We start from the raw sequence: 10,216 nt of genomic DNA, 5'->3' as shown, positions 1-10,216 counted from the left end.
CTCTTCCCCGGATCTTCTAGTATCAGGGACAGATTCCCCCACCTCTAATTAACTTTTGAAGGTGTCTGAGTCAAGGGGAGGGGCCCCAGGGGTAGAAAGAAATGATACTTGGTGAACTCGAATTTAGCCAGGGTTAAAAGAAAAGGGAACTGGATATTTCTGAGGGAGAAGAGAGGGGTGAAAAAAGGAACGCCCAAGACTAGCGAAGCTTCCTCGGGCGTCAAGGATACGGGGTCGCAAGTTTGTTTTCCAGGATGGACTGCCCATTTGGCTACCTGGTGTCCTGGCATCTAGCTATCTGCTTGTCGTCCTCTGGCGGCCATTTTTAAGTATTGACTCTCCCAAGGAACTCCCACCCTCACCCCCCTCTCCCCTCATCCCACACCTCCAAGGCTTCCCTAGAAGTGTGATGAGTACGTTAGTAGACAGCTGAAGAGACTCGAGACGTAAGACCACAGCCTCCAGGTAGTCTTCCCCATCCCACATACAAACTCTGCCCCGCGCAAAGAGGAATGTTGTCTCCAGTGGAATTGCAACTATGTAACAATTCAGCTGTTCAATAGGGTCTTCCTCCTATCTTCCACTCTTCCATCACTTATCCATCACAGCGCTATTCTAATTCGGATCCGTTCATCTGGTCTGTATTATTTAAAGAACCTGCTAACCGGCATCCCTTGTCTCTGCCCTCTCCAACCCAAGCCACATAGTTACCAAAATAATTTTCCTAATGCACAAATTTGAACACATCAATTCTCTGCTCACTAAGCTTAAATGGCTTCCTATAACTCCTAGGATAAAATACAGTCTGCATATCTGACATTTTAGACTCTCCGCAATAGGGCCTCAAACTACCTTTCCCCCCTTATTTCATACTAATGCCCTTCTCTAATCTGGACTTCTAGTTATCCAGACTCTCCCCGGCTTGCATACATTCCCAGACACTATCTCCCATGCCTAGAATGCACCCTCTTCTGTGTTCTACCTGTTGAAATCCTATTCCTTCAAGACCCTGCTTGCTCAAAGTGCCTCTTTCTCTGCCCAACCTTCCCTCACTCAAACCCCATCTTCCCACCCTTGCCCCCCAAGTTGCAATCTCTCTTCCTTTCCTTAAATTTTCACAGAGTACTATGTCTAGGTCTCTTCCCTTATTTTCTATAACATTCTATGTTTATTTGTGCATGTCTCTTACCCTTTATCCTATTGTAACCTCCTAGTATTATGGCACATAGTAGGTAGTAAGGATAATTTTTGGAAATATTTTTTTTTAAATCACAGAATCTCAGAACTTGAAGAGACCTCCTATGCCATGTAGTCCAATCAATCAACAAGCCTTTATTATGTGCTTTCTGTGTGCTAGGCACTGTACTAGCAATCCCTGCTCTCAAAGAGCTTACATCCTTTCAGGGAAGACAACATATACATGTACAAATATATACAAAAAATTAAAAATACATAAAAGTAGTTTGGGGAGAGAAGCAGTGGGGGGCAGGGGCGGGGAGAGCTTCCAATGAAGGCTTCATGGCACTTGAGCTGAATTTTGAATGAAAATTGTCCAAAATATGGATGTGAGGAAGGAATGTATTTTAAGCATAGGGAACAGCTAATGCAAAAGTTAAGAGATAGAGTGTTATATGTACCAGTAGGTCAGTCCAATTTAACTAAATCGAATTTGTAAAATCATAAATAGCAGAAGAGATTATCAAGTTAAACAATTTTAGTTGCTGTTGGTGTTTGTAAATACTATTGGGCATAGTTCTGTTTGTTGTTGGGGCTTTTTGTTAATGTCTGTGGTAACATTGGAAAAAGAAAGGATATCACAGTTTGCACTCGAAGGTTTTGAGGTAAGATGGGGACCTTGGTTCAGAGGCTTTCTCTGGAGCAGGCTCCAGATCATCAGGATGATGCAGACCCACCAGCAGCTGGTACGTGGCAGTCCCCAACACAGCACCCACCATGGGAGCCACCACAGGCACCCACCACCAACCGTTGCCAGCACTGTAAGGACAAAGAGGGGAGTCAGGAGACAGTTCCCCCCTCCATCCCCTTTTTCCTAGAGGGAGGATAAAGGGAAGCTATGGCAAAGTGTAACCAGGCCTAAAGTCAGGAAGACTCATCTTCATGGGTTCAAATTTGATCAGAGACACTTACTACCTGTGTGACCCTGGGCAAATCACATAACCCTGTTTGCCTCAGTTTCCTCATCTGTACAATGAGCTGGAGAAGAAAATTGCAAACCACTCCAGTATCTTTGCAGTGAAAACCCCAAACGAGATGATGGATAGTAGGAAATGACTGAATGACAACAACAAAGGATGAATTGGGGTAGGAGGAGAAGGAGGAGGACAGAGAAGAGGAGGAAGGTGCACTGCTATGCCCAGTGGGAGGCCCTGAAAAGGGAAAAGTTGTGGGGAGAAGATAATTTGGGTCACATTTGTCTGGGAGATGGGAGGGGCATAGTCTAACTTATGGAATCCAAATTCTGAGAGTGGTCCAGCCCTTTAGCTTGAGGCAAGAAAGGTATTATTTTACTATTTTACAGAGAGCTAATAATAATTCACACTTTCCCAGTTGTTTAAGGTTTGCAAAGCCATCATATGTATTGCCTCATTTAATTAGGTGGAGCAACTAAGACTCAGAGCAGCAAAACGGCTTGAGAGATGTGGTAGACAGTGGAGAGGGACCTAGAATTCAGCTGTCCTGATTCTGATTACTGGGAACTTTCTATTCTATCACTGCCTTTCGGTGAGGTGGGAAGTAAAGGAGAAAGAGAGCACTGGGTGGGGAGGAGAAGTGTTGAATGGGCCAGAGACCCAGTGAGGAAAACAAAACAGGAAGAGGAAGAAGACTAGAGGGACAGAAGAGGGATACAATGAGAAGCCAGGGAAATGGAGCAAGGAAGGTACCAAGCAGGGAAGAAGAGGATGCAGAAGGAAAGTCAGTCAACAAATATTAAGTCTTTACTGTGTGCCAGACACTATGCTGAACTTCAGAGATACAAAGAAAATTGAAAACATTATCATTATCCTCAAGGAATTCACATACTAATAGAGGAAACAAAGATTTAGATAGTTTAGCTAGGTACATGAGATATGTAGATATAGATATACAATATATGTACACATATACATACATGTGCACACACATTACACACATATATAATGCATGTGTATTGCACATAGTTTTATATATTGCACATACAAAATATATAGGTATATATGTATACACATATGTATATAAATCTTATATAAATATATCTATATATATTATGTGTGTGTGTGTGTATATATATATACATAAAGAGAGAGAGTGTGTGTGTAGATGTAAGTTAATCTCAGAGAGACACTAGTAACTTAGGGGAACCAGGAAGAGTCTGAAGGTGGGATATGAGCTGAGGTTTCAGGGAAGCCAGGATGTGGAGGAGAGGGAGGAAAGCATTCCAGGTATGAGGGTAGCCATTGCAAAGACATGAAGAAGGAGATGAAATGTCATATGTGAAGAGCAGCAAGTAGATTGGTGTAACTAGATTGTGGGTTTTATAACCAGAGAGTATTGTTTAAGAGTAGAACGGTAGGAAGGAGTCAAGTTATGAAAAGCTTTAAACACCAAAAGTCTTCATATTTAAGCTTAGAGATAATAGATATCCATAGATAGAGTTTATAGAGCAGGAAGATTATATGATCAGACTTATACTTTTAAAAAATCATTTTGGCACCTGGTAATGCAAAGAGGAGGAAGAAAAAGGAGGGCGAGGAGGAAAAGAGGAGGAGAAGGAACAGAAGAAACTACTGATGAGGGCCTGAGAAAAGATTATAAATGAAATAACCAGAAACAGCAAAAATAACAAGATTTGGAGTACATGAGAATGAGGGATAAAGAACAATACCAATGTCATGAGCCTGAATAACTGGGAAGATGGTAGCACCTGGAACAATAATTTTAAAAAAAAGCATTTGGACGAAGAAAGAGTTTGGAGGGAGAGTCTGAGTTCTGTATTTTGGCTATTTTGAGTTTGAGATTGTTCCAGGACATTGAGTTCAAGAGGTCAAAAAGTAAGTTGGAGATAAAAGACTGGAGCTCAGAAGAAAGATATTCAGGGAGATGATAATTGAATCCATGGCAGCTGATGTACTCATCCAGAGATATAGTATACAGCAAAAAGAGAAGAGAGCCTAAGATAGAGCCTTGAAGACTCGTGGTTAATGGACATGGCATGGATAAAGATCTAGCAAAAGAGGCTGAGGAGTCATTAGATAGATGAAAGGAGAACCAGAAGAGAACGGTGTCACACAAACCCAAAGAGGAGGGAGAGGATGATCGACATTATCCAATGCTGCAAAAAGGCCAAGAAGGATGAAGCTTAATAAAGAGTCATTAGATGTGGCAAATAAGAAAAAGATCATTGGTAACTTTGGAGGAAGAAGTTCAGTTGAATGATGAAGTCAGAAACCAGGTTGCAAAGTGTTAACAGGAAAGGAGGAAGAAAAGAACTGGAGGTACCTACTGTGATGACTTTTTCAATTAATTTAATTGGGAAGGAAAGGGGAGATATAGGATGATAGACCTGCGACAATGTGGGGTAGTAGAAAGAAGGCTTGACTTGGGGTCAAAAGCCTTAGGTTCAGGTCCCATTTTTCCTACTGACTAGCTATGTGACCTTGAGCAAATTGTTTTTGACTTCTCTGACTTGGTTTCACCAACTGGAATGAAACAATCTATTACGCTACTTTACGGGACTTTGAGGATCATGTTAAATCATCTATAGAAAAACACTTTGCAAAGTATGAAGTACTATGTAAGTGTAAGTTAATAGTTTAAAAGTGAAAAAGGGAAATGCTGGAGCAGGGAACACTGACCTGAAGACCTCAGATCCCCAGCCGGCCACGTAGGTGAAGAGCCGAGGTCCCAAGTCTCGAGCAGGGTTGAGTGGGTAACCACAGTTGGCACCCATGGAGAAGCTAATGGCCAGAATCATCAGCCCAATTGCCACTGGCTCCAATCCTGCAGGCACCCCCTTATTCTTGGTGTCTGTGATGGCAAAGATGCCCACAATCATCACAGCAGTGCCTAGAACCTTGGGAGAAAGGTTACCCTGTTAGAAGCTCCAGGGCTCCCCTGTGACTACCCTTGCATCCATACCTTTCAGACTTTACCCACATCCCACACCCACACCCTTATCTTTCTTTATACATCCCATACTCTCACTTCCCACACCCTTTGATTTTATCCTTGGTTGCTGAGGGGTGCCCCAAAGCAGAGAAATCAAGTTAGGATAGTACAAAAGGAAAACAATAAGGGAAGGATAGGAGTTAGGGGCACTAGAGGAAAGTGGTGGGGACTGGTGAGATGCTGGAGGAGAAGGTTGGAGAACATTGGGTAATTTGGTGTGGTCCCCCACTTCTATTCCCACCTGGTCCAGGAAGCCATTTTCCAGGGACAGATAAGGGGCTGGGTAGGTGGCAAAGATAGAAGCTGTCTCCTTGGGGCCAGTCACTGTCAGGTTTCCACCAGTATAATTCTGCAGAGCATCTAGTTCAGGGAGTAGAGGCAATGAACATTCAGCTTGAGATCCTCCCTTTGAATATTCAGAGGGAGTTTCCCCATTCCCATTCCCACGTATGTACTGGTTCTCCCCATCTCCATCCCTAGGGTGCCTCCTCATAGTCTGAGCTTCTCTCTTATGAGTCCTGAGTCTTTGAAAAGGCTATCTCATACCATAATAGAGGACATAGGTTGCTCCTGAAGCAGAGAAGGCAGAAAGCAGCTGTACCAGTATATAGATGGGAAGTTTGGCCCAAGGTAGGCGACCCACGAGACACATGGACAAGGAGAAGGCAGGATTCAGGTGCGCCCCTGAGGAAACAAAGGTTGGGTCAGGAAGAAACAGAAGAGTGAAAAGAGATCTAGAATGGTTGGGAAAGTAATATATGCAGGGAGTAAGCCCCACCCTTCTTAAACACCATGTCTCAGTGAGGGTCTCTTCTTTGTTAGGAGGGTTCAGCATGAGGAGAGAGAATTGGAAGCTAGAGCCAGAGTGAAAACAAGGAAGAGTTTTGAAGGTGAAATAGGGAAGGCAGGCAGAGTAAGAAAGTTGGGAGGAAAGGTTAGAGACACTCAAGGATGTGCCAGCATCATGTGAAATATCCAATAGATAATATCCATGAGTCAGTGTCTTGGGCAGTATCCACTTCCAGGTACTTCTCCAACCTGGCACCTCCTTACTCACCTGAGACATTGCCTCCCACGTAGATGGCCACTGTCACAGCCAGGGCACTTGCCAGGAACATTGTGAAGAAGTTGCCTTTGGTTTCTTCACTGGTAACAGCCTGAGCCCCTGCTCCCTGTATGATGAGCTGATGGAGAAAAGTGAGAAGGGAGGGAGGAGGGGAAAATGAGAGGAAAGAGGAGAGGAAAGAAGAGAGGAAAGGAGTGGGAAGAAGGTAGGGGCAAATAACAGAGAATAGAGAGGGAAGGTAAAAAGGTAGAATTGGTAAAGAGAGGGGAGGGAAGGAAAAGGGAGATAAGAGGACGGAATATAAAGGGAAGATTGAGGAGAAATTGGGAGAAATGGGAAATCAGGAAAAGCCTCAAGAGAAATAACGTGGGAAGGAAGAGAGAGGGATAGGAAGAGAGAGGAAGGGAGAAAGAGCCAAGGGAAAAATGGAGAAAGGACAAGGAGAAAAAAGAAGGGATAGAATAGAAGATGAGCAATGGACAGTCCAGATTTAGAGATAATCAGAGAATATTAAGGCAAAGGACAGAAGAAGATAATGAAGAAGAGAAAAGGAACAGAAAAATGGGGAGATGGGGTCACAGGTCAAAGTAAAGATCCTTTCCTTTACCACCCTCCCTCCCTCCTGATTGATTACCCACCACTCAGTCCCACCTACCATAAACACGAAGACACTCAAAAATTCAGCCAAGCACTGTCGGGCTAGGAGGTTGCGGATTCGGACCCAGGCTCTGACCTGGGCCAGGAATACAAACTTAGTCATGATGAAAGATGTCAGTGGGAGCCCAAGAGGACAACCTCTCTCTAGCCACTGTTCACTCAACTGACTACTAGACTACACAAATAGCCAGAGATAACAAAAAGACTTTAAGACCAAATAACCAATTAAACCTGCTTGGCTAAGGCTACTAGACCACACAAATAGCCAAAGATAACAAAGAGACTTTAAGACCAATTAACTCCTGTGCAGTTGTTGCTCTTGAGAGGGGGCAGGGTTAAGGTTAAGGAAAAGTTTTCATGGTACGTACATGGACTATGGATCTGGATTGCTGGATTTTTCACCTTTAGACCCTCAACCCTCACAGACTAGAGGAAGGTTACCATGGAACCACAGCATCCAGTAGTAGAGTGAGCATTGGTGACAGCAGACCTGAGTTTGAGTCTCAGCATCCCTCCTACTTTTCCACAAGTCTATTAACCTTTATGAAGCCAGTTTCCTCATTTGTAAAATGGAGGTAAGATTATTTGTTCAACCTGTCTCATGGGTTTGTTTTGAGTAAAGTGTTTCAAGAAATATATAAATGGAATTTGTTGTTGTTCAGGCATTTCAGTCTTATCCAACACTTCATGACCCCATTTGGTGTCTTCTTGGCAAAGATACTGGAATGGTTTGCCATTTCCTTCTCCATCTCATTCTACTGATGAGAAAACTGACGCAAATGGATAAAGTGATTTGCCCAAGGTCACATAGCCAGTAAGTGTCTAAGGCTGGATTTGAACTCAGGTCCTCCTGATTCCAGACCCAGTGCTCTATCTATTGCACCATGTAGCTTCCCATATAAATGGAAATCATCATATTCTAAGACCCCAGCAAGGATGGAGATAGCAGAGGAATCTTCCATTCTACATGTGTGTGTGTATGTGTGTGTACTCACACAAACCTTAGTGGAGGCCCTGAGACCCAGTGCAACCTCCCCAAGGCCCCAAATACTCTGTTATTCAGACTCTCCACTGCCAACCTCCTGGATAACCCTCAGATCTTTTGTTGGCTCTGGAGTTCTCCAGGGATTCTTTCTTGTCACCCATTCCTGATATGCTCTCCCTCCTTACCTCTACCTCCTGGATTTTCCTAACTTCCTTCAGGTCACAGCTAAAATCCCACCTTCTCCTACAAGCATTTTTTGGTCCTTCTCAATTCTAGTACCTTCCTTCTGTTGATTACTTTCAATTTATCCTGTGTATAGTTTGTTTATATATCCTTGTTTATATGTTGTCTTCCCCATAAGACCATAAGCTCCTTATGAGCAGGGACTGTCTTTTGCCCTTTTTTTTGTATCCTCCAGTGACACACAACTGATTGTTGATAATCTAGTTTTGCCTCTGGTAATGGAAGCGAGGATCTCCTGCCTACATGGATCTGTCTTCTCCAAAAGAGGTTCTAAAGGACACCTCAAAAACTCAACATCTCCCAAACCAGATTCATTCTGTTTCAGCCTTCTTCCTAATTCCTCCCTCCTGACTTCCAATTTTCATTACTGTTCTGTCACTGGCAGTACCAATCACCAGTGCATGGTGTTGAATGGCTGTCAGCTTGGATTCTTCCCTTTCCTTCATTCTCATATTTAATTGTTAAATCCTGTTATTTTATCTCTGTATCTTTCTTGCATCCCACCCCTTTTCTAGTCCACCATCATATCAGGGCCTTCTAATGTAACATAATATTCTCTCTCTGGTGTCTGTCCATGCCTTTGCTTGAATACATTCCCTCCTCACCCAAGCATTTTAGAATCCCTGGCTTCCTTCTGTACTCAACTCAAACAACATCTCCTACAGTTAGCAGAGTCCTCCCACCACACAATGTGACTTTGTATTCACTTATTATGTCTATGTTGTCTCACTCGATAGAATGTAAATGCCCCGGGGAAAGAAATTGTTTCATTTTTGCCTTTGTATCACTAATCTAGCAGAGTGTAGGACAGCATAAGGATTTAGTAATTTATTAATAGATAACTGTTGAGTCTTTCCACTCTTCCTCTTCATTTTTCTGTCCATACGTTCCATTGACAACTTATGTTTTTCTAATGTACAGATCACAGATCATGTCTAATGTCTGATCAAATCTCTTGAAGGCTTCCTAATACCCATCAGATGAAGTTCAAACTTTTTAGCCTAACTTTCAAGTTAGAATAGCTGAGAGGTAGATGACCTAGTGGATAGAATGCTAGACTTTCAGCCCAGAAGAAATAGGGTCAAATCTCACCCTCTGAAACTTATTAACTATTTGTCACTTAATCTCTTTGAGCCTCAGTAGCTTCATATGTAAAAAATGAGGGTAATAATGTTTGAATTACCAACCTTATAGGGTAATTATGAGATTTAAATGAAAAAAATGTAAGAGTAACAGATATTCCTAATGCTTCCCAGAAGGAGAAATGGATCAATGAGAAAATTTGGGGTAGGTAGGAATTATGTTTCCCCAAATCATCAGTTTACCTCTCTTTGCTGGACCCAGAATCAGGAAGACCTTAAGTTCAAATCCAGCCTTAGACCTTTGCTAGCTGTGTGACTTACCCTAGGCAAGTCACTTAACCTCTGTTTGCCTCAATTTTCTCATCTTTTAAAAGGGGGTGATAATAACGTTTCTCTCCCAGAGTTGTGAAGATGAGTTGATATTTGTAAAGTGCTTGGCAAACCTACAGCACTATATAAATACTAGCTATTGCTATTATCATCATCACTGACCTGAAGAAAAGTCCTTGTCTGCTATTCCAGGTTACTCTTTCCAAACTACTGGCAAGGTAGGAGGTCCCCTAACTTCTCAATGCTAGCCATTTTCTGCAGGCTGTGGCTGAAGGAACCACTGCCATTGTAGTCTAAACTGAGCATCCTGAAGGATGAGTAGGGAAAGATCCTGCAGGGAAACATGCAGACATGAAGCAAAGCCTGGATCAAGGCTATGAAAGACCTGGAAACAACATGGGGCCTACAGGGCAAGACTGGTCTTTGTAGTAGTGAAATAGACTAGGGTCCAAGAGAGATCAGCCCAGAATCTGCCTTGAAACTTCAGCTAGGGGATACTGGGTCAAGAGCCCAATCCCTGTCACCGGGGTTTCCTCCTTTCATGGGATGTCTTCAGAGTCAGTTTCACCAAGTTCCAAACACCATGCCATCATCTCCCTTTTTCTTTCTCCCATTTGCTTGTTGGAAAGAAATTTGAAGAGAGAAGCAATTGGGTAGAGAAGTTTCTTTACAGGTTTGCTGTGCTCT

General features: G+C 42.9%; 1 protein-coding gene across 1 annotated transcript; it reads right to left on the bottom strand.

Annotated features, from left to right (window-relative positions):
- Positions 1-1,718: 1,718 nt before the first annotated feature.
- Positions 1,719-6,992, bottom strand: AQP10 (aquaporin 10). The gene is made up of 6 exons (XM_072638149.1): positions 6,888-6,992; positions 6,224-6,350; positions 5,713-5,850; positions 5,408-5,526; positions 4,854-5,071; positions 1,719-1,995 (listed from the first exon to the last, which is right to left on the bottom strand). The coding sequence occupies exons 1-6, from the start codon at positions 6,990-6,992 to the stop codon at positions 1,815-1,817; spliced, it is 888 nt and encodes a 295-aa protein (XP_072494250.1). The 3' UTR covers positions 1,719-1,814.
- Positions 6,993-10,216: the final 3,224 nt, after the last annotated feature.

The sequence above is a fragment of the Notamacropus eugenii genome, chromosome 2, assembly GCF_028372415.1.
Source record: "Notamacropus eugenii isolate mMacEug1 chromosome 2, mMacEug1.pri_v2, whole genome shotgun sequence".
In the NCBI taxonomy this organism is placed as follows: Eukaryota; Metazoa; Chordata; class Mammalia; order Diprotodontia; family Macropodidae; genus Notamacropus; species Notamacropus eugenii.
Note: the sequence above shows the minus strand (reverse complement) of the source record. Positions and strands in the feature narration are given on the sequence as shown.

Coding starts and splice junctions, on each gene's coding strand:
- AQP10 (XM_072638149.1), bottom strand. CDS start 6,992: ATGACTAAGTTTGTATTCCTGGCCCAGGTCAGAGCCTGGGTCCGAATC. Junction 5,072..5,407: donor AAAATGGCTTCCTGGACCAG/GTGGGAATAGAA, acceptor CTTTCTCCCAAG/GTTCTAGGCACTGCTGTGAT. Junction 1,996..4,853: donor TGGGGATCTGAGGTCTTCAG/GTCAGTGTTCCC, acceptor TTGTCCTTACAG/TGCTGGCAACGGTTGGTGGT.